Source organism: Rhinoderma darwinii, chromosome 1 (assembly GCF_050947455.1).
Source record: "Rhinoderma darwinii isolate aRhiDar2 chromosome 1, aRhiDar2.hap1, whole genome shotgun sequence".
Taxonomy (NCBI): Eukaryota; Metazoa; Chordata; class Amphibia; order Anura; family Rhinodermatidae; genus Rhinoderma; species Rhinoderma darwinii.
Window position 1 is genome coordinate 220339612 of NC_134687.1, and position 25739 is coordinate 220365350.

Consider the following 25739-nt stretch of genomic DNA (forward strand, 5'->3'; position numbering starts at 1 on the left):
GTTATGTGCAATGCCAGGAGTCCCTGCCTCGCTGCGGAACTACTGTCCAGTACTGAAAACATGATTACAGTACGGGACAGTTTTCCCGCAGTGAGGCAGGGACTCCTGGCATCATAGATAACTATGATGCTAGTAGCCCGGCTAACTGCAATGTTTTCGATCTGCGAAATGCGGCTGACGTACAAACCGTATATCACGGACCAAGCGCGCTCGTGTGAGAGGCTCCTTATGCTGTGTTCACACAGGGCAGATATGCTTCGTAAAAGCACACAGCGTATCCGCCCTGGCCCCTGCAGGGAATTTCAACCGAAAAACCACACCAAATGGCGGTGCAGTTTTTCGACCGGAATATCCGCTGCGGAAATGATGCACTGAAAAAAAAGGATACTGACAATGGGGACGCGTCCCTCTGACGTCTTTACGTTCTGCAGCCCTAGGATGATGTTTCATCCCATGTGACCGCTGCATCCTGGACGAAGAAGCACAGAATTCTGGGTAAATATTGCAACATCTGCTCTTTGTTGCGGGTTTTACCTTCCCATTAAATTCAATGGGGAAAACCCGCAACAAAAAATGCAGCGATTCCGCAAATACAATTGACATGCTGCAGATTAAAAAAACAGCACTGCAGGTCATTTTCTGAGCGTTTTTTTTTTTCGATCATCATTTACGCAGCGGGTGGATAAGATTTGCTCAAATCTCATTTACTTTTCTACTACTGTATTATTCTGCGGATCCATTGCGGAAAATCTGCAGGATTTACGCTACATGTGAACTTTTTTTTTTTAGAAGGATGTGCTGAAAGGGGGATCTTTCAGCACATCCTTAGGGTATGGTCACACGCTTCTCAAAAAACGTCTGAAAATACAGAGCTGTTTTTAAGGGAAAACAGCTCCTGATTCTCAAACGTTTTTTAAGCAACTTATGTTTTTCGCTGCGTTTTTTACGGACGTTTTTAGAGCTGTTTTTCTATAGTCCAATTAAAAACTACTCCAAAAACGGCTCAAGAAGTGACATGCACTTCTTTTACACGCCCGTTCTGAAAAACGGCCGCGAAAAAAACTGCCCGTCGGGACAGAAAGCCGTTTTTCCTATTGAAATCAATGGGCAAATGTTTGGAGGCGTTCGTTCTGCTTCCGAATTTACGGCCTGAAAAACGGCCAAAAATAAGCCATGTGAACATACCCTTAAAAAGATATACATTTTTTCGACAAACATGATAAAAAAAATTGAGACTGAGCGGAGGTTAGGCGTGTGGACAAAAAGTGTCCTTACTCATAGCATCAAAACTTAGACCTCATGCACATAACCTTAGTTTTTATCCGCAAGTACAGATCCGTAATTGGGGATAAAATACTGGCACATTAATTTCTATCGTCCACAGACACCTTCCCGTATATTTACGGGTGTGTCCTGACCGTAGAAATGAGCGGGGAAAAATAGGACGTCCTATTTTTTCATTTGCGGACCGTTCTCCTATAGTTATTACTGTGAACACGGTCCACAAATGCGGGTGACACTCCGCGGCTCGTCTGTGCAGTATTTACTGACCGTAAATACTGCATGGTTTTGTGCATGAGGCCTTAAACTTACTATCAAATCCAGAAAGCTTTAAATGTTCCGCAGAACAACAGAAACAAATTGTGCTTAAATAGAAATATTTATTGAAAGTAAGTGAGATTATTTTTTTTCAGTCCAACTCTGTATGTCACGAGTATAATCTATTTCAGGAGCTCTTTAAACACAATATATTGCAAAAAGCTGAAAGTAGCAAACATGATTAAAAGACAAAGTAAAGAATGAATCAATATTCTTATTGTAACCACAATGGGCATGCCGTAAAAATGAATTTGCTTTTTATTGTCCGTGTTTGGAAATAAAATTGTATTAGAGTATGGATTTTTATAATAGAGTTTTTTGAGTTTTGTTAATATTTGTATTAAGATGTTCATTGTTCGATTATGATTAATGTACTGCATTTTATTAAACCATCATCATTTTATTGTTCACTGTTATTAGTTTGACTTTTTCAGTATTTATGGTTTGGAAAAATAAAAATGAAAAACAAAATACATAAAATCACCGTGCTATAGAGGTCACTGTGGTGGTGACAGTCCACGATATCTAAGCCAACATGCTGCGGATTTCATGTGGATTTGTGGATGGAAAATCTGCAGCGACATACTGTACAGTGAACAAATCGCATCTACACACTGCAGAATTTTTCCACACGTAAGTTGACATGCCATTTAAATTCTGCAGCATGTCAATTTTCTTGTGGATTTTCACCTTGGATTTCACCCCTTTTAAAAGAGAGGGGTAAAGTCCTCAGAAAAATCTACATGTGCACCCAAACTAAGACTTTGTTCACACAGCACATCAGATGCTGCTCTGTTCCGAGTGGGCGGTGCATTGATGAAAAGTTGTGCTTCGGCTGGATGTCTATTCGAAAAAAAGATGGACAAACTACTGTAGACTTGAGGAGCCAGATGGTCCACTCCAGGAGTCAATTTCACACTTTTTGTTGTCTAGAAATAAGCACTAAAATGTTAAGGTGGTTTTACATGGGCAGATTTTCTGCACAGTAACGTGCGCATATCGACCATAACATGTCGATTGGCGCTCATTTGCTACATTTACATGGAGTAATGATGGGTTGTATAGGGACAAATGATGGTTAATACGATCATTCATCCCCATACAGTTTGCTCGTTCGTCAACTGATCACTACCATGTTTTACAAGGGCAAATATTTGGGAACGAGCATTCGTACGTGCACCCTTTAGTCACTAGTAACATATTTACAGATGGATTTGTTCTGATAAATATTTGTGTGTGTATATATATATATATATATATATTTTTTTAAGACGACTTTTATTTTATTAAAGTTGAAGGTATTTTTTTCAGGTTTTCATTTGCAGTGCTAAGGCCCCATGCACACGACCGTAAAATTGCTCGTAATTACGGACCGCAATTATGTTCCATAATTCCGGACCCATTCAGTTCTATTGGCCGCGGAAACCTTTCCGTATCGCTACGGATGGGTGTTCGTGCCATAGAACTGTGCCGGGAATTATGGAGCGTGTCTGTTTTTTCGTGTTTTACAGGCCGTGCTCCCATACCTTTTTAGCAGCCGGCCATTCCCGCAATCGCGGGCCGTGATTACGGGCACGGCCGTGTGCATGGAGCTAAGGTAGAGAAATGTTCTAGTTGAAGGTGAGTCAAATTTAAAGAGGCTCTGTCACCAGATTTTGCAACCCCTATCTGCTATTGCAGCAGATCGGCGCTGCAATGTAGATTACAGTAACGTTTTTATTTTTAAAAAACGAGCATTTTTGGCCAAGTTATGGCCATTTTTGTATTTATGCAAATGAGGCTTGCAAAAGTACAACTGGGCGTGTTGAAAAGTAAAAGTACAACTGGGCGTGTATTATGTGCGTACATCGGGACGTGTTTACTTCTTTTACTAGCTGGGCTTTCTGACGAGAAGTATCATCCACTTCTCTTCAGAACGCCCAGCTTCTGGCAGTGCAGACACAGCCGTGTTCTCGAGAGATCACGCTGTGACGTCACTTCCCCAGGTCCTGCATCGTGTCAGACGAGCGAGGACACATCGGCACCAGAGGCTACAGTTGATTCTGCAGCAGCATCGGCGTTTGCAGGTAAATCGATGTAGCTACTTACCTGCAAACGCTGATGCTGCTGCAGAATCAACTGTAGCCTCTGGTGCCGATGTGGCCGACACGATGCAGGGACCTGTGAGTGACGTCACAGCGTGATCTCTCGAGAACACGGCTGTGTCTGCACTGCCAGAAGCTGGGCGTTCTGAAGAGAAGTGGATGATACTTCTCATCAGAACGCCCAGCTAGTAAAAGTAGTAAACACGCCCCGATGTACGCACATAATACACGCCCAGTTGTACTTTTACTTTTCAACACGCCCAGTTGTACTTTTGCAAGCCTCATTTGCATAAATACAAAAATGGCCATAACTTGGCCAAAAATGCTCGTTTTTTAAAAATAAAAACGTTACTGTAATCTACATTGCAGCGCCGATCTGCTGCAATAGCAGATAGGGGTTGCAAAATCTGGTGACAGAGCCTCTTTAAATAAATATAAAGTATATTCTTTGCAAAGTGCTGTATATCTTTATATTATCCATGTGTGTGTGTGTGTGTGTGTATATATGTGTGTGTATGTATGTATGTATATATATATATATATATATATAATATTTATGGTCTGGGAATTGGCGTGACAACATTTACATTGCCTAGTTTTATAAAGGAAAAGGGTGAACTGCACCATTTACATTATATACCTGGACCACCCCAACTTTTCATTATCCTAATAATGTAACCATACATTACTGCACCATTGCTTATAATTATATAGTTCCTAAATGTATGCGCTTTTTTATTATAGAACATTCCCAGCATAGGTAAACATTGCATGGTTGAGGTTTATAAGATACTAGAAAAAGTACCCGGTGCTGCTTGAGTATAACGTGTTGGTCTGTCTGTTTGTGTGTTCATTGGATTTGTTCCAAGGGTGCCGAGGAGTCTAATCCATGCCCTCATATTTTCTTGGTTTACAGGGAAATCGCTAGTGGCTCTATATACCCCGGAAGTTACACACTGTTTATTTAAATTTTAACTTCCTAAATACCTAACCGCAAAACTCATAGGAAATGGAGTCATACGACTGTGACAGAGCCTTTTAATTAACAACATTGGCAGTTTTATTACCAGTTGGCAATAGGCTATAGTTGGATCCTAATTGAAAACAGCATCATGCATGAAAGCCCACTCATTAGCACGCTGAACATGATGATGTGCTCTATCAGCTTGCTGACTGGCCTGGGTTTAAGCGCGAGTCTCTGCGCTTCTGAGAGCCACCTGTCTCATCTGTTGCTGAGGAGTTTCAGCAGCTCGAGCAGCAGTATGACGCATTTGATCAGCTTGCGGTTGGGCAAGGGGAGTCTCTGCAGCTAGTAATGCAGCTTTCTTCCTGGCCATCAGTAATCTGGATGCTATGGGTAACTGCTTCCCTGTACCTTCCCATCTAGGATTATCTTGTAAAGTGCACTATCTTCTACTGCTAGATAAAAACATCTTTACTATAAAAGTGAATGTCTGTATTCACTTTTATAGTATTGGATCGTGATCATGTGATGATGGCTGAGAACAGAGAAAAACGGCAAGGTTGGGACATTTACGAAAACCTTCCCGGACTCCCGATGTACCTATGTGCCAAATTTGGGGTCAAATGGTTCAGGCGTTTGGATGCCTATAGAGAACAATAGGGGTTCTATCTATGAGAATGCTGAAATGCATCGGCTTGGTTCTGTTGAGAGGTTTCGGCAGCTCGGGCAGCAGCCATGCGCTTTGTCACAGTAGTATTTCGTCTAAGTGCAGGGTTCCTTTTTGGAGGCATGACTGGTAGGAAAGAAATTCAATTTATGAGAATGCTCAAACCCAGTGTAGGTACAGTTATGGCGAGTAACACGTCGAGCAAAGAAAAATGGCTTGGTTGTTATGGAAACCTGGTCTAAAACTGTGTATGTAAGGCTAAGAATGGAAAAACCTGCGAGCTTCTATTGGCTAATACGTGTTGTCTGATGTGATATGGAGGAAGGTCCTTTATGTGGAAGCCAGTGGACGCGGCCATGTGCACGGCCCGCGATTTGCGGGCGGCTCGTGGGTGACACTCCGCGGCCGGCCAACATGAAAATCATGGCCGTGCACATGGCTACGGTCGTGTGCATGAGGCCTAAGTAATGTTGCAACTGTATTTAATAAAGGGGGCAATCATAATAGGTGTAATATTACATGAAACTGTACATTATAATAAATGCAAGTTTTTCTGTTATGTGGGTTTTCTGGCTCCTGGTGAGAGGCAAGAAATGGAAATCTTAAGAAAACCTGGGTTAATCAAAGGGATGCTAATGCAATCTGTTTTCTTTCATCATCTGCCAAAGGCAACAGCATTGTTTACCAGTGTGCTGTATGGTAGCGCTCTAGGTTTCACACCCATTGTTGGTGCAGTAGGAAGATCAAGACTTAAACATTGTTCTCTAATGTTTTGAAGAAAAAACCCAAAGCTTTCGACTATCACAAGTCCGGTTGTAGCTTTGTGATCAGAATTATCCTAGACATATGATGAGGCACAGTTATAAAAATTGATATTTTACTGACCGTTTCACCGTTTTGTCACTAGTTTTGATGCGGAAGCCACGTTGGAAACCACGCTAAACAACGTCCGAAATTGCCTTCCATTGATTTGCGAGTGGACAAAAAAGCTTGCAGGAAAAATAAGCGACATGCTCTTTCTTCAGGCGTTTCTGTCTCTGACCTCCCATTGACATCAATTGTGGTGCAATTTTTCGGACGGAAATGCCGTTGCGTAATTAAGTGCACATATTTATCCTCTCCCTCTGACGTCCGCTCCAGCCTCCCATGGATGACGTTTCAGGCCATGTGACGCTGCAGCCTGTGATTGGCTGCAGCGGTCACATGGGATACAACGTCATCCCAGGAGGTCGGACTGCATGAAGGAGGGCGTTCTGGGTAAGTATGTTGGTTTTGTTTTTTTTCAGCGTTGCGATTTTTGCGGCATAAACGCTGCGAATACGCCTCAAAAGTCGCAACACATGGCTTTCTGTTGTGGATTTTGCATCCCCATTGAATTCAATAGGGAAAACCAGCAGCAGAAAATCAATGAAAACGTAGCATAAATTGACATTAAATTCCGCACCACAGTATATTTGTGGTTTATTTTTTTTTACATTTCTGCCAAATTTGTCCACTTTTTATGGGAAAAAAAATGGTTTTATTTTTTTTCTACTGTGAACACTTTTTTGTTTTATAAACTTTTTTATTAAACTTTGTTTAGTTATTTTTTTAGTTGTACTAGGGGACTTCACAATCGTTGATCATTTCTTTATTGTTTTGGTATATATTTAGTATACCAAAGAATTATTGTCTGTCATGGCCTAATAGGCATGTCGACATACCAGGCCTGGATATCTCCAATTCCGGTCGTTGCAGCAGGATGTCAGCTGTACATTATGGCCAGCACCTGCTGCTGATAGAACTGGCGTAGGTCCTGTGTCCCTGCCATCTACTGGGTGTACTATTGTCTTTTTGTGGTCAAAAGACCACAGTTAGAACATAATAGAACACACATTTGTGAGGTGATCGTCCGTTTTGGCTATATCCACAAAAAGGAAAAATATTTGACAAAGTATGAAATAAATTATATTCAAATATTATGTAGATATGACACAAGTACTAGCAATATTATTTGCATAATTTTTACAAAAAAATATTTGCCGCTCCAGTTTTTCTAAATCGCACCTACTGGGCCAGATTTAAATTGCATAAATTTAGACTAGGCCGTCTGAAGATGTGCCAAATTGATCACACTGGTGCATTCTGTATGACAAATGTGGCACATCTAGTTAGATAGACTCCTTTCTCTTCCTTATAACACCTTTAGGTTTGCTTAGTTTAGGCCAACTTTTTGTGCCACAACTGTTGCAATTTTGGTGCACCTTGTCACATTTTAAGCCACGCCCTCTTTCAGTTAGACCACACTCCTTTCCTGCTAAGCCACGCAGCATTCTCTGATTTCCATCCAGAAAATGTTCATCAGCATGTGGATGAGATTTATTCAAATATTATCCACATGGCTGAGACTGTAATCTGCTGCCGCAGGATTTCTATCCCATGTGAATCCATTCAAACAGAGGGACTGATATAAAAATATCAGAACATTTGTCTGATCAGGCTTAAAGCTTTCCATTTATGGCCAGCTTTTACACGGGTCAATTATCGGGCAAAGGAGCGTTCATATGAACGCTCGTTCCCCATCCTTGCTCTGTGTTAACAGGGCAACTATCCGCTTATGAAAGAGCAAATGCTCGTAGTAACATTCGCTTGTCCCCATACATAGCTAATTATTGTTTCTTGTTGAAGGACTAAATGAGCGCCGATCAAGGAGCTGTGTCGTTCATCGGCGCTCATTGTTACGGCCAAAATAGGCCAGTGTAAAATGACCCTGTTAGTCTATGACACTTTTTCCATTCTTGTTCACTGATTTCTTTATGTGAAAATTATTGTTTTTTTTTCCTATTTGTCTCTTTGATTTATGACAGTGACTGCTTTTTTAAAGTGACAACCTGAGATCAAATACTTACTTGGCTAACTGAAAGCAATTTTCAAAATCCGGATAAATGCTGTCAGTGCAAGTTGTGAACGACCCATTGATTGTGGTCTGCACCTGGCTGTCTGGAGGACATGACAAAAGAGAAAGATGGAAAACATCTACTACATTGTTATGTGTTCATTCACATTATGGACCAAGGTTACAAAATAATGCTGTTAAATATGGAAATATACTAAGAAGGGTTCTACGACTTTAATAATTAGGACAGTGTACCTTTTTAAAAAATTCTATTCCTAAATGAAGATCTCAGAGTCCGTCACTGTGTGGGCAGCATGAGTTTTACTTTCCATATACTCGCCTATACATTTGCTTCAAATCTGTAAAGATTATTCTCTTTGTAAGCGAATTCTATGCCAGATCTGCGTATGAGCAGTGTAGAGAGAGATCAACACAGCTTCTCCACAAAGTGATTAATACGCTTCAAGAAGTGTTAGTAGCACATTATTTATTGTAACCCCAACAAGTTAAAAATGCTACAAAAGAATGATATTGTATCCAGATTGGAAAGCAAGCAAAGTAAAAATTGGGAAGGAAAAGAAGTGGGATTGGGGGAATAGAGCGTTTAATTTACATTATTTCCTATGGGGGTGATCTATTGTGAATTGCTTGTGACTGGCGGCTGTGGGCTAAAAGTGCAGCAAGCCGTGGAACTGCAAAAGTCACCTGTGTAACCCTTTCTTAACTTTTTTCTATTTATGTCCATTGAAGCTTGTTTTGCCTGGCAACTAAAAAAATTAAACTGGCACCTGGAGAGATCTTACTGGCTGCAAAAGTTTTGCGATCCGTGTGTATGTGGACTCACTAGGCCGCACCGCTGTAGCAGCTGGCCAAACAATAGTCTATACAAAGTCCTAGTACCAGAGTACCTGTGATAATCCAGACGGTAGCAGAGGCTTAGGCACAGACGGAACTTGAAGGTAGATGACGCCACACGTGGTGGATGATATCAGGCGTGGCAGATGACACCAGACGTGTATGGCAGCAGGCGTGACAGGTGGCACAACACGACTCCAACACTCTAAGGCTCAGGAACCAACACAGCAGGGATACAGTATAGATAGCAGGGCACGGTAAACAACGGGAACAGGATAACACTAAGGAACCATATGCTAAGACTAACATGGGACAACACAACAAGGCTCAGGCAAGGAGTGAAAGGGCAGAGCCCTTTTTATATTCCAGGGTGATCATGGGCTAATTAGTAATTTTATACATGTGCGCGCGCTTGCCCTTTAAGGTCGGACACGAGCACACACGCGCACCCTATGGGACACAGCAGAGCGGAAGTGAGTGCAGGCGTCTCCTAGGAAGGAGACCCCGGCTAGCACTCGCAAGTCCATGGCCGCGACCGTCGGGGTGAGTAGAAACGACGTGCCGTGGATATTACGTAAAGTCTATAGTAATTTTGTCTAAACTTGAGGCACTGATAGAAGATAGTTTAGAAAGAAGTAGTTCCCATGTCTTTTTTTGAGGTAGGGTAATCTTTTATTTCACAGCAGAGTGTTTTTTGATTGTGTTTGTTTAGTTTTGATTGTTTATCGTTGATTACTTTTACAATTTGTCGTCTAATGTGATTAGGTACGTTATACGTTACCTTAACAAAATATTACCTTAAAGAGGCTCTGTCACCAGATTATAAGGCCCTATCTCCCACATAATCTGATTGGCGCTGTAAAGTCCCACAGTAACTTTACCGGAGTGTGAATAGACATCGCGTCCTGGCTGAAAGTGATGTCTATTCACTCTCAAGACACTTCGGTAAAGTTAATGTGGGTGTATGTAACAGCACAGCGTGATCTCGCGAGATCATGCTGTGCATTGAATACAGATGGACATGAATGGAGAGAAGTGTATGACGCTGATTAGTCTGCGTCATACTTTTTTCTTTACAACGCCCACTTGGTCAAAAGTAAAAAAAACATCCAGTTGTCTATTACGAAACTATTTAGCGTAAATCTAAAATTGCTCATAACTTTCTCAAAATTGATCGTTTTTAAAATGAAAAACCACTGTTATCTACATTACAGCGCCGATCAGATTATGTAGGAGATAGGGCATTTATAATCTGGTGACAGAGCTTCTTTAACAAAGGTTTGACAGGTTTCACTGGAGCTTTTACTGTCTAACCTCTTCCCACTTCTACCTTAAAGTGGTTTAAAAGGTTGTCCACCTTGGTCAATCTATCTCTTATAAGCGAATGTGCAGCAAATTTTAAATTCCCTTGCAGCAACACCAGTTGTTCTTTTTTAAAAAGTTCCTTTTTACCATTACAATAAAGAGCTACTTGCGACTTCTACACCAGAAAACTGGTGTAGAACATTTAATAACTCCCCCCCCCCCCCCCCCAGTGCCTATCCGTGGTGTGGCTCTACCATGTAGGTTCTCGTTTGCAGAATTCACATATGGCACTACTATGTCTCCTTTGGTTACTGCTGAAATAAAAATAATCCTGCTGCTGTGTGAATTACAGGTTGGCGTCCCATTGCCGACTTTGCTATGTAGTCCCATACCCATTGGCCCTTGTGCATCGAAACTATCAGAGAAGAAACGGCCTTGTTGTAGATAGAATCCAAGTCAATCCATATATTTTTACTATTTCCACAAGACTTGTTTTAGGAAAGCACATTATAAAATCTTACCTGGCTTCTATGTAACCTCTGTCATTACACGAATGAGAAAGGAAGTTCTGTTGCTGCTTACCTTCTAAGAATTACTAGGCAGAGCTCCGTCTAAGCTGCGCAGGGAACTAGTCTATTGCCATGAGAATCCTCGAACAGCCTAACGGTAACCTTTGGAAGCCAAGTCACTTTACTTTCCTGCACCCAGGGCAAAATATAAGATGCTCTGAAAGGCATCTGGGTGCAAAGTTGTAGAATTATAGGATGAATTTATTTAAAAATAAGTTGTTGTTTTTTGTTCCAATTTATCATTTCAGTAAAGATCTGCTTTCAGAACTGCACATACGGTACACTCATTGTAGGAAATATATATATTTTTTATCTTTAGGTTTTCTGACACTTTGGTGACATGTCAATTAGACCGTTTCTACATTGTGTCCCAGATTAACAAATAAAGGAAGATTTTTTTTGGCCGAGAAAAGCCATTGATCAATTCCACATACTAAAAGCAACTCATATACCCCTGCTCTGTAAGATGGCTGTACTGAGTAACTTTTCTATTAAGTGTCAGATTTTATTTTCTAATTTATTTATTTTTTCCTTACAGGTGCGTGTATCTTCCAAGGTTCCTTGTTTGCGGTAGGTCCAATTTTCTGTTAATTGGTTAATTTTAAATTATACAATTGTTTAGCTATGCACTTGGATCTGTAGGTGCTGGAAAATTAACAACCAGACTTTCTTCATCTAAAAAAATTAAACAGAGTTTTCAATATGCAGCTGTGGATACATTGCTGACTAAGCTAGAACATTCTACAGTAAAGTTAGTTACGTTTTGGTTATAGATAAAGATTTTTCACATTCAACAGTGCTGAACAGAGAATACACTTCATTCCTTGCCCATTGCAAGGCTTACATTCTAATTCCATATCTTGCATACACACTCTAGGCAAGGGCAAATTTCACAGGAAGGAACTGACCTATGTATGTTTTTGGAGTGTGGAAGAAAACTTAAATACCTGAAAGAAAACTACAAGAGCACTGAGAATATACAAACTTCATGCAGATGTTGTCTTTGCTTGGTTTCGAACCAAGGCCAGCAGTGCTAACATCTGAGCTACTATGCTGCCCACAAATAGCCTTGGTCTTAAAGAGGCTCTGTCACCACATTATAAGTGCCCTATCTCCTACATAAGGAGATGGCCGCTATAATGTAGGTGACAGCAGTGCTTTTTATTTAGAAAAACGATCTATTTTAAACCACTTTATGAGCGATTTTTATCTTTATGCTAATGAGTTTCTTAATGCCCAAGTGGGCGTGTTTTTACTTTCGACTAAGTGGGCGTTGTACAGAGGAGTGTATGACTCTGACCAATCCGCGTCATGCACTGCTCTCTATTCATTTACACAGCAGCATCGCGTTCTTACTAGAACACGATGTGCTGCCACATACACAGACATTAACGTTAATCAAGTGTCCTGATAATGAATATACATGACCTCCAGCCGGGACGTCATGTGTATTCAGAATCCTGACACTTCTGAATCTTTTCTGTGAGATTCCAGCAAACCACGCGTAATCTCGCGAGATTACGATGTAAACGAGATTTTGTTTCCCTTGCTGGAAATCTCACAGAAAAGATTCAGAAGTGTCAGGGTTCTGAATACACATGACATCCAGGCTGGAGGTCATGTATATTCATTATCAGGACACTTGATTAACGTTAATGTCTGTGTATGTGGCTGCACATCGTCTACTAGTAAGAACTCAATGCTGCTGTGTAAATGAATAGAGAGGAGTGCATGACGCTGATTGGTCAGCGTCATACACTGCTCTGTACAACGCCCACTTGGTCTAAAGTAAAAACACGCCCAGTTGGGCATTAAGAAACTCATTAGCATAAATCTAAAATCGCTAATAAACTGGTGAAAATAGATCGTTTTTTTAAATAAAAAGCATTACTGTCACCTACATTATAGCACCGATCTCCTTATGTAGAAGATTGGGCACTTATAATGTGGTGACAGAGCCTCTTTAATGTTCTTGGTTCGCTGCATACACCTATCTTATTCTCACAGACTAGCTGCTAGTAAGTCTTTGTAGAAAAAAAAGATATATAACCTAAGGCCTCATGCACCTGACCATGCAGTATTTACGATCAGTAAATATAGCACGGACAGGCCGCGGGGTGTCAACCGTGCTAACAATAATAAGTATAGGAGCACAGTCCGTAAATACAAAAAATAGGACATGTTCTATTTTTTGCAGGTCATTTCTACTGCTTGGACACCTGTAAATATACAAGAAGGGGTCCGTGGCTGGTAGAAATCAATGGGTCCATAATTGCGGATAAAAATTACGGTCGTGTGCATGAGGCCTTAGACCTGATGACAAATCTCCTGATATCTTTTTTTGTGTCAACATGGCAGTTTTTTTTACTTGCCTGCTCATGAACAGCAAACAAGTCTGCTCTTCTTCTTTTTTTTTTATTTTTATATATTTTATCTATTTCTTAAGGCTGGGAAAATTACTTTAGACGCCATTTTGCCCATTCTAGACGCCAATCAACATTTCAGTAAACTAGAAATAATAACTTTATTTCACTACTCAAAAAGTAAGACAGAAATATCAAATTTCTAGGGACCTTGCTTGAGATTAGTCCAGTCCTGTTATGGAATATATTATCTATTTTATCTATTATTTGTTACTCTGCACTGTTATATACTAATTTATATAATCCACAATAAAAATATAATTTGAATTATGTAGAATTCTGGACATTACATTTCTTACACATAGGAATATTTGGAGCTTCAGTTTTACAGCTTCTAGATGCCTAAATATATTTTCATTTCTTTCTTTTTTCTGATTATTAGATTAGGGGTTTTCGTCCTGTTTATCAGGATGCGGAATGTTTGCCATCTGTGTATTTTTGGTGAATTTCAGGGATTCTTCTAAAAGTTAAAGATTTTTTGTTAGTTTCTTCTATTCTGCAAAATGTATTCAGTAAAAGTTACCAACTATCTGACTTGTATACATCAGATAAAATCTAATAATATAAATGATACATAGTATCATAAAGATGTATTTATTGATAATGTCTTACAGCCCGAAATAACAGTCAAATTAACATCTTTGCTGTTACACATTCCTTCCTAAAAATGAGTGATTCTGAATACTGTCCAGATATGTTGACAAAGTTTGCTGAAATCTTTTATGGATCTTCTATCCTTAGGGAAAAAAATAATCTATATAACCTCTTCAATATTTCTATGTGAAGTCTATGTTTGAGGACTTTTATCTTTTCACATTACAACCTTGGGAAATGACAGCTGAGCAACATAAATTTTTTATATTTCTTTGCATCTTTCCTGACTGTACAGTTGTTCAGAGTTTCAACTCTTTGCCATTTGACACCGTTACTGTACAGTATTTTGACTATAAAATATCATTTATTTTTATACACACAGATCAAGATTTATGTACTTAAAAAGGGATATATATATATATATATATATATATGTGTGTGTGTGTATATATCTATCACATAAAAAGGAACAAAAAAAAAAACAAGAACAACTGGACCATCCATACTGATTCATATGTTCCTTGTTAAAGAGGCTCTGTCACCAGATTATAAGTGCCCTATCTCCTACATAATCTGATCGGCGCTGTAATGTAGATAACAACAGTGGTTTTTATTTTGAAAAACGATAATTTTTTAGCAAGTTATTAACAATTTTAGATTTATGCTAATTCGTTTCTTAATAGACAACTGCCCGTTTTTTTACCTTTTTACCAATTGGCCGTTGTAAAGAGAAGTGTATGACGCTGACCAATCGGAGTCATACACTTCTCTCAATTCATGTCCATCTGTATTCACAGCACAGCGAGCTCACGCTGTGCGGTCTGAGTAAGTCCCACAGAAACTTTACCGAAGTGTCGGGAGTGTGAATAGACATCGCGTCCTGGCTGGAAGTGATGTCTATTCACTCTCAAGACACTTCAGTAAAGTTAATGTGGGTGTATGTGACAGCACAGATCCTGCAAGAACACGCAGTGCTGTGAATAATTAGCATAAATCTAAAATTGTTCATAACTTGCTCAAAAATGACAGTTTTTCAAAATAAAAAATCACTGTTATGTACATTACAGCGCAGATCAGATTATGTAGGAGATAGGGCACTTATAATGTGGTGACAGAGCCTCTTTAAGTACATAACGATATTAAATGGAACCTGTCACCAGTATTTTATCTATTGAACTCTACTCAGCCCTCGCTGACCGCTGCTGTCAAAAGTTCATTGCCGTTATCCCCTCTTCTAAACATTTTGTGCCTTTTATGGTAATAATCCGGCAGTCTCGTTCGTTCCTCTTCTTATGCCCGCCCACCACCAAAAACTGGCCAGCCCTGAATGCCGAAATCTCGTCTGAGCGCAAATTCACCCGTAATGTATGGTCTGACACCCTTCCCTGCGTCGGCTGGGCCTCAAATCTAATTACTGCGTATGTGCCACTATGGTGTCCCGTTGTGTGCACGCACCAGAATAGGACATTGATGCGCAAGCACGGGACTTCGTGTGTGCTGGGGGAAGATGAGGAGTTGTCAATCAAAAGTAAGGAGGCAGGGTTAATTTGGAAAGGATTGAGGAATGAAGATATGACTCTTTTATACTCATTAGCATACGACACAGGAACACTAAAAAATTAAAGGTACAGAGCCTACTTAGAAGATAATTATAGGTTACCTAAAAAAGATTTTTCGCCCACTTCCACCAGGTATTACTGGTTTAATAGGTGTAATACTGGTGACCGGTTCCCTGTAGATACAACTACTGAAATACAGTGCATATGCAGCGTATATAAATAAAGTAATTCATACACATTTATTAACTAGTTTACTCCAGGTTTTGCCGTAAACTGTAGTGCTAAAATGTTGCATGTGATTACATGTATATTTTAGCAGTAAAATTTGTGACTTGTCTTGTTGCTTTGCAAATTTAGAAATTTATGAGAAAAGGGGGCGTGGTTCCAAAGGAGATGTAGTTTATGCCAGATTTAATATGTAGAATAGGAGGAAATGGCAAAAACTTTAGCGCAAATCTTTGCTGATCTAAGCTAAATTATGCTTAATTCAAAGTTGATAGACTTTGATTGGTTCATAATTTAGCTTAGATCCGGAGATCATAGAAGACGCTGGAGATCAAGCCATCCAACAGCCTAACTGACGGATTTCACAGTGGACGGCATTCTGCAGCCTGCGATGTATTAGAATACAAGCAGGCTGCAGAATGAAAACGGTTCAGAATTTTTAATTAAAACCTATTACAAACATTTTTATCCAAAAAACATGCAAGAATAAAAAAAAAATGTCAGAGGTGTCTGTAGCCTTTAGGCTGGGTTCACACGACCATGCTACGTCCGTAATGTACGGAACGTATTTCGGCCGGAAGACCCGGACCGAACACAGTGCAGGGAGCCGGGCTCCTAGCATCATAGTGATGTACGATGCTAGGAGTCCCTGCCTCTGCGTGGAACTACTGTCCCGTACTGTAATCATGATTACAGTACGGGACAGTTGTCCCGCAGCGAGGCAGGGACTCCTAGCATTGTACATCGCTAGGAGCCCGGCTCCCTGCACTGTGTTCGGTCCGAGTCTTCCGGCCGAAATACGTTCCGTACATTACGGACGTAACATGGTCGTGTGAACCCAGCCTTAAGAAACCGAACGATTAAACATAAAAGTTATTTTATTGAAAAGAAATCATTAATCCACTGAAAATTGTTTATAGTTGTGTTTCTGTTCTGAGATGAAGAAGATTAGAGTAAGACCGTGGTAGGGAAATCGAATCCACTGTCACCCTTTGAGACCATATGCAGAATAAAGGCTGTAAATTTTAGCAGCCTGTGTTCTGGCTTTGATACAGCAGGTACATGTCGTAAAATAGCCTTGGGGCTGCTATGCTCTGGTATTGTACAGCAATTCCAATAATAAAAGTATAGTAAAATACCTTCAGATCGGCATCTGAAAGTCCACAAACTTTCCTAGTCATAATACATATTTGCTATTGCTCGACCGCTATGCTCTATAGGAACACGTCAGATCATACCAAAGTTGTATACACATGAAACAAAATACCTAGGAAAAAGAAAGGAAGCGTATGAATTTGTTATATGCAAGTTATATATATACTCAACGTTTTCTGCGACTTTGATGCGATAAGACTTTGTGTCCCCATAGACATGAAGTTTCCACATCTGGGCAGATGGGAAGAATGTAGTGCAATAGCATTTCTTTATTAGAATAACTTCTAAGCAGACATTAGAGATGACATACTAGAGCAGTGTAACAGTTGTCTATTGGCTACATTACTACGAACATCTAAAGTTTTATATACAGACACAAAGCTTAGTTTAGCACTTCACTTTTGCCTCGAGGGATGGTATCAGCTGTGTGCCTCAAACTGGTATTTGTAACTCATCGTAAAACCCCAGTGGAAAATTCCTCCTCCTTTTTCGTTTCATTAGTAGGAGCACTTGGCTATGTATGGGCATGCAGGGCAAGTTCCTTTTGTTTTATAATGCAGCATTTCACCTATTCAATCATATCGACCACCTACAGGTCCAATAAATCTTTCATGAGTGATTACAATCTGGCCAGGGCTCTAAGCACATCATAGACGCAACAAAAAACCACAAGTCACTGGGCCTTGCCGGGAAACTATCTAAAATATGTTAAATGTAAACTATACATTACTGCTTAAAATATAAACGTACAATTTAGACGGTACCCAAACATAAATGTCTTAAGTTATGTTTGCAGTGATGTGCCAGGTAAACGTTGCATACGCGGTAGAAGGTATTTTCGCGGAGTTCGGCTTAGAATGAGAATGTTTAGGGTGATATTAATGTTATGAGATTTTTTTTCTATAGCTTGAATATTTGTCACAGCATATGATTGATATCAGGCGGTTGTAAATTATATTACCTAAATAAGAAATGTAGGCTTCAGATGAAAAACTGCAGGAGGCGGTATTTATTTATTTAATATATCAAATAAGAAAATAATTTTAGCAAAACGTATACTGAACCCTTTGCATAGCATTAAGACCTACCTATTTGACTAAAAGAGGGTTGTCTGCTTTGGACAATCCCTACTTGTTAAAAGGGTTCCTTGACATCTGCCAGTAATTGGTCAATTTCCCTGCAGCGCCATCACAGGGGGAATTAAGCATTACACAATGCTTATTCAAATCAATTGGTTGTCTTTCTAATGCAGGACAGGATAGGTCCTACAGAGCGAGAGATGCTCTTCGTATCTACGCTCCACTCTCGCCAAGAGATCCTGAATGTAGGCCACCCCCTCATTAAACTTAGAATTCCCTAATGGGGTATACGAAAATAGGTTTTCTCAGCTAGACAACCCCTTTAAAACAATTCATTCTAAAGTGTCCCTCCTTTACCATTCCATTTGTATAGTAAACATCCGAGTACTATCCTAATGTTCTTTGTTTGATTATCATTCTCCTTATGTCTTCTTCTACTCTTTGTACAGTCCTTTACATAGTAGCATTTTGTATGCTTAGTATTATGTTTGCTTTTCGTAGTTAGACATTCTTGCATTTAGAGCATGTCCCATTGTCTGGACATGGTTACCTACACTATATGATATTAGGCCATTTCAAGTCTTTTTCATGTGTACTGCCTCTTTGACATCGGAGGCATTAGTGCAGCCTATAACCAATTACCTAGTATGTGACATTATATAGGGATGGTATCAAGTGCAGAACCACACAAGATATATTGGACATAAAACTGCATACAAACAGTAGTCATATAGGAATCTTATGAAGACTTTTTGTGTGGTCCAATTCTCTTCTATACAAAATCATACATCTAATTTTTTGTAACGGTAATTTTTCCCGCAGTGTTCTGTTGATGCATACAGATACATGACCATACTTAGAGGCTCTGTCACCACACTATAAGTGCCCTATCTCCTACATAAGGAGATGGGCGCGATAATGTAGGGGACAGCAGTGCTTTTTATTAAGAAAAACAATCTATTTTTACCACTGAGCGATTTTTAGCTTTATGCTAAGGAGTTTCTTAATGCCCAAGTGGGCGTGTTTTCACTTTAGACCAAGTGGGCGATGCACAGAGGAGTGTATGACGCTGACCAATCAGGGACCAATCGGCATCATGCACTTCTCTCCATTCATTTACACTGCACTAGCGATATAGCTATATCGTTATGTGCAGCTACATACACACACTATAACATTACTGCAGTGTCCTGATAATGAATATACATTACCTCCAGCCAGGACGTCCTGTGTATTCAGAATCCTGACACGTCTGAATCTTTTCTGTGAGATTTTCAGCACGGCAAACGTAATCTCGCGAGATTACGTTTGCCTTGTTGTCATAGAAAAGATTCAGACGTCTGGATTCTGAATACACATCCCGTCCTGGCTGGAATTAATGTATATTCATTGTCAGGACACTGCAGTATTGTTAGTGTTGGTGTATGTGGCTGCACATAATGATATAACTATATCGCTAGTGCCGTGTAAATGAATGGAGAGAAGTTTGACGCTGATTCGTCAGCATCATACACTCCTCTGTACAACGCCCACTTGGTCTAAAGTAAAAACACGCCCACTTGGGCATTAAGAAACTAGTTAGCATAAAGCTAAAAATCGCGCATAAAGTGGTAAAAATAGATTGTTTTTGCTAAATAAAAAGCACTGCGGTCGCCTACATTATAGCGCCCATCTCCTTATGTAGGAGATAGGGCACTTATAATGTGGTGACAGAGCCTCTTTAAGCATCTCTCTACATGCTTACTGTATATTAGAAGGGAACACTTTAAAGGGGTTGTAGGGGACATTGGAAAAACAGGCTACAGGCAGGGGGTGTGATGAAATAAAAAAAAGTAATACTCCCCTGATAAATTCCCGGCGCTCTAGCGCTGATGCCCTGCTGGTCTCCGCCAGTATTCTGACTTTTACCAGAAGTGATGACATCTTGGGTCATCCTATGAACGCTGCAGTCAATCACTGGCCTCAGCAGTGATGCGCTGTTCTTGACAGCATTACAGCTTAGAACAGTGATTGGCAACAATGGTCACATGGATGGCCAAAGACGTCATCACTTCCTGCGAAACTAAACAGACTGGCGGAGACCTCAGTAGCGGCACTCTAGAGGTGAGCGATTTGCTAGGTGTGTATTACTTACTTTTTTATTTTATCAAATCCACTGCCAGCTGCCTCCCTTTTTTTTTTTTTTTTTTTTCTTTTTTTTTTAAATGTCCCAGACAACCCCTTTATACCTTTAGCTACTTTGTCAATATATTCTCACATTTTATGTTTAAAGGAAATATTTCAGTACTTCCATAATTATATCTTCTATCAACCTTAATGTTACCTGTTTTTACGCACCTTAAAAACGACTTTTCATATCGTTTTTATCCTTACAATAGCTTTCGCCTCAGCAGTGTATGGAGAGGGGTCTCCAGGTTGGGATTCCTGTCTGTTGGACAGAGTGGGGAACTGCTTCATGGAGTGTCTTTCATTATGGGAGACTTTTCATGGCCATGTTGGTTGGAAATTCTTATGTGTCCACTGACCATTGAACTGTTAATGTCAAGTAGCTTCTACATGGATTACAGCTGATCGCTGGGGCCCCAATACACTGTTGGGGAGCTTTCACATGATAAGGGTTTGTCCTGGGTGGCCTGATAAGGAGTGACCAGATAACAATGCGGAGCTATAAGGAGTACACAATTCACTGGTACTGTCTTGTAGATGTAGCATATGAAAGCTTAATTGTACTAATGGGCATAGCGCTTACTATTGACAGACTACAGGCTGCCATATATGGCTCCTTTATTCTGATGACCGCATCTGCAGGGAACTGGCTGACGTGTTATTATCAGATCATTCCTATTTGCTCATTATTTCTTCTTACAAAAGGTGTGATTTCAATAATAACATTATATTGAGAAATTGGCCATAAATAAATTCCTTAATATGATAATTAAAGTGGCCCTAAAGCTTTGTAAATTTCATTTGAAGATGGCTGAAGTGCAAGCTTTCCAAGCTGCCGCTTGTTGCTGAGAAATTACTCAATGCCATTTAAATCTCCATGCAATAAAGAACATATTAGACGTGTTTTTGCTTCATTTTCTTTTTTTACCTGCTTCCTTTGTCGCATCATACATTTCTGAATGCCGAATACTTTCACTATTAATCAATATAGATTTGTGGTTTCTGTGTCACTTGCAATGAAAAAAAAAAAGCAGCAAAACAAAATTTAAACCGCAAAGAAAACAAATCCTAATATAATTCAAATGGTCATTGGGGAGCAGTTCAGAGAAAGCAATGTCTTCACATTTAGGGAGAATTATGCTAATCTATCTCTCCACAGAATTTATTCAATAAAATAAGACATCTGGTTATATAATTGGAGCTTCTGGCCGCTCACACAGTTTCTAATTCTTTTAAACAAATACTTTGTTTCATATTTGTCCTGGGCATCTGTTCCTTGACACAAAGACAAAGGTAAAGCATGATTCTAAGATTGGATCTCTTTTATGTGAGATGTGACATCCCAGCAAGCAGGAAAATTGGTTTCCATAGTAAAGTCTTCTCACAAAGGTAACTTTACTTTTGCCTGACACTTGCCTTTCTCGTCATCATTGTAGTCATTGACTGAATCCTTGTAGATCTTACTTACGACTGTCAATTATATTTTACATTTTTAAGTGCTTTTCTTACTTTTCTAGCTATGAACATCATGGGGTAACTCTTAGGCTGGGTTCACACGACCTATTTTCAGACGTAAACGAGGCGTATTATGCCTCGTTTTACGTCTGAAAATAGGGCTACAATACGTCTGCAAACATCTGCCCATTCATTTGAATGGGTTTGCCGACATACTGTGCCGACGACCTGTGATTTACGCGTCGTCGTTTGACAGCTGTCAAACGACGACGCGTAAATTGACTGCCTCGGCAAAGAAGTGCAGGACACTTCTTTGCAACGTAATTTGAGCCGTTCCTCATTGAAGTCAATGAAGAGCAGCTCAAGATTACAGCCATCAAAGACGCCTCGCATAAAACGAGGAGGAGCTTTTACGTCTGAAACAAGGCAGCTGTTTTCTCCTGAAAACAGTCTGTCTTTTCAGATGTAAAAGCCACTTCTCGTGTGCACATACCCTTACAGGACCATCTTAATACATACTCTCATCCACCTCTTGTACATGTGTAATGTATGAAGAGTAATTTTTGGGTAACGCTGTCCCGGATGTATTAGATCACCTTTTCTTTCTAATACCTCCAATACTGGTACAAATACAATAAATGGTAACCTACATAGCTCTGTCGCGTCCTTGTGCACAGGTCATGCAGATCAATCCTCCACAATATACTAGCCCTTCTTGCAACAGCCGCGGTCGCAGACCCCTTTCATCCTGACAACGTTTTCCTCTCTGGAGACGCCAGCACATGCGGCCGTCCTGTCTTGCAGTGACCACTAGGGTGTGTGCGAGAGCTCACTCGCAGCCTTAAAGGGCCAGCGCGCGCACATGTTAAGAATTAACTAATTAGTCCCAGATCCCTGGACTATAAAAGGGGCCCCGCCCTTTCACTCCTTGCCTGAGCGTTGTTTGTATTCCTCTGTTAGTCTTTCAAATGGTCCCTTACTAGTTTCCTGTTCCCGTGCCCGGCTACCTGTATCCCGTGTCCCGTGCTGTATTTGTTCCTGCGCCCTATATAGTGTTGGAGTTGTGTTGTGCAGTTTACCACGTCTGGTGTCATTTGCCACGCTTTGCATCATCTGCCGTCTGAAGTTCCATCTGTGCCTAGCCATTTAGACTGTCTGGACTATTCAGGTACCCTTGTGCTGGACTTTGTATTAATTGGGTACTCTGTTGTTTGGCCAGCTTCCTCCCCACTACAGCGGTGCGGTCTAGTGGTTCCACAGATCGTGATACTTCTCAATGAATTAGAATATCATCAAAAAGTTAGTTTATTTCAGTATGTCAATTCAAAAAGTGAAACTCGTATAATATATAGATTCATTACACAGAGTGTTCTATTTCCAGCATTTTTTTCTTAAAATGTTGATGATTATGGCTAACAGTTAATGAAAACCCAAAATTTAGTCCCCCAGAAAATGTGAATATTGGGTAAAAGTTCAAGATTGTAGGCTCATGGTGTCACACTCTAATCATCTAATCAACACAAAACACCTACAAACAGGTACCTAAAAAAAAAAGGGGCTTTTGTAATTTTCTTCAAAATATGAGAAATTGCCTTTTCACGGCGCTCTGACATAAGCCCAGCACGGGTGTCCTGTGCCAGCTAAAGCGGGTGTCTGGCGTTCTAAGGACAGCCGGACACCTGCATTAACTGGTGGGATCGATTTCAACATCGATCTCACCCGTTTAATAGCGAGCGCTGCATCCAGGTTGTTTTGGACGGAGGGTGCTCCCTCTCTCACTCCATCGGCCTCTCTCACTCCATCGGCAATTGCAATCGCAGGGTGCCAATGGCTTCTATGGCAGCCGGGGGCCTAACAAAGGCCACCAGGTCTGCCTGTAGTGGATGCCTGCCAAGCCATGCCTGAGGCCTCTCTCCTTACCTGACCTAGCAGGTGCCTGTCCGTTTTACACTGACAGGGAATAATACGCTGCAATACAGAAGTATTGCAGTGTATTATAAAAGCGATTATCGCATTGTGAAGTCCCCTAGTGGGACTAAAAATAAAGGTATCAAAAAGTTTAATAAAGTTAATAAGAAATAAATAAAAATCCCAAAGAAAAAAAATTCAAAACCCACTTTTTGCCTTATAAAATACATTACACATATTTGGTATCGCCGCATCCGTAACGACCCCACCTATAAAGCGATTACATTATTTAACCCGAACTAGGAACGCCGTAAAAAAATTAATTAAAAAAAATGACAGAATTGCGGTTTTCTGTTCACCCTACCTTCAAAAAAATGTGATAAAAAGTCGCATGTACTCAAAAATGGTACCAATAAAAACTACAAGTCATCCCGCAAAAAAACAAGCCCCCAGTTGCATCGGCGGAAAAATAAAAAAATTATGGCTCTTAAAACACGGCGACACAAAAACAAATTTTGAAAAAAAAGGTGTTTTTTTACTGTGTAAAAGTAGTAAAACATACAAAATCTATATAAACGGTAAACGACGTAAATCTAATACGCAAAAAAGAGTGGCAAAATGTATGTTTTTTTTTTCCATTACTCCCCCAATAAAGTTAATAAAAGTTAATCAATAAATTCTATGTACCCCAAAATGGTGGTATTAAAAAATACAACTTGTCCCGCAAAAAACAAGACCTCATACAGCTGTATGTCGACGCAAAAATAAAAAAGTTAGAGCTCTTGGAATGCGACGATGGAAAAACGAAAAAATAGTTTGTCATTAAGGGTTAAAGGACAATCTTATGCCTATATATAAATACATACAAGGTTTACCCATTGTGACATCATAGCATAAAGGAGCTTGTTTTGTGACCTAAACCATAACCAAAAAGAGCGCAGAGAATTTTAGAGCGTGCGCCGCTTGCTGGCAAATCTGTCACCATACTGGAGGCTGCTTTTTTGCTGCCGTCTATCGACACACCATATAAAATCTCAAGTTTCTGAAAGCCTCCACTGCGAAAACGAGCGATTCCGATTATAATAAAACTTCTGTTCTTTTATGCATAGATCTCGGTATGCTTGAAACTCTTCTACTGGTTATTTATTACTTTAATATACCAGTCATTTATATTGTAATGGAACTTGTGTATTGATCCTTTTTAGCTGTTTTTCATGGTTATTTTATATATCAAAGCTTGCATATGTGCTGGGTGTGATTCAAGGCAAATGTATTTTAAATGAATCATTTTGGAATATAGTCGGCTCTGTAGATGATATGGTAAAACGACTAGAACGCAAAGCTTTTTCTATATTTTAGTCTCGTGACATCAGTTCTACACAGCTGGTTAAGGCTTGTGGTCAGGACAGATTTGTTGTAGAATGTCGAACAGCTTAAACGGGTCTTACTGTACTGCGAGTATAACCAATGGGATTTTGTTACTTTATTTACAGCGTAACTATCTTTACAGCACCACTGTTCTTTTCTTAGTGGCCTATTTTCATTTCATCTAGATCCCTGGGGCTGAACATATGTTTGGGTATGCTATGCTACTCCGTTTCTCTTAGAATGTACACCTGTGGCAAATAGTTACTGATAATATATGAGCGTGGGACGTCTGGCTGTGCTGCGTTGGTTCACCTTTTGTTAGATATGTTTTTACCGCTACTTTACTGGGGTATTTTTGTGTCCTTAATAATACAGGCATAATTTATTAATGTTTGGTATGTGCTCATTTAAAGTCATTCTAAGAGATTCTTGCTTTTTTTTTCATTACTAAACCATAATAGTAGAGTTATTAGAGCTAAAGAAAACGTAATTATAATCAGAAAATCACCTTACACCTATGTGTTCACCATCATTCTAGGACACAAGCATGGCGGAATTTTTCTGCAGTAAGGCCCCACGCACACAACCCGGTCTGTGATTACGGGCACAGCCAGCCGCGTACAGTCACCCGCATTTGCATTATAAAGTATGGGAGCGCGGTCCGTAAAATAAAAAAATAGGTCGTGTAAATATATGGGAAGGTGTCGGTCGGCCATAGAAATGAATGGGTCCGTAATCAAGGTCCGTAATTACGGATGAATTCTACAGTCGTGTTCTTGGGGCCTAAATCCGCAGCAAAATCCATGTGTGTTACGTGCAGATTCACAGTAGATTTCACCACTTCTACATTGAAAAGGGTGAAATCCGCAGTGAACACCCGCAACAGAAT

At 40.0% G+C, this 25739-nt stretch overlaps 1 protein-coding gene across 1 annotated transcript in view; it reads left to right on the forward strand.

Annotated features, from left to right (window-relative positions):
* Window positions 1–25739, forward strand: part of FRAS1 (Fraser extracellular matrix complex subunit 1) — a 457569-nt gene that overhangs the window by 21530 nt on the left and 410300 nt on the right. Inside the window, exon 2 of the mRNA XM_075861759.1 lies at window positions 11457–11488. Coding sequence (XP_075717874.1) covers window positions 11457–11488 — 32 coding nt within the window. The remainder of the gene's footprint in view (window positions 1–11456; window positions 11489–25739) is intronic.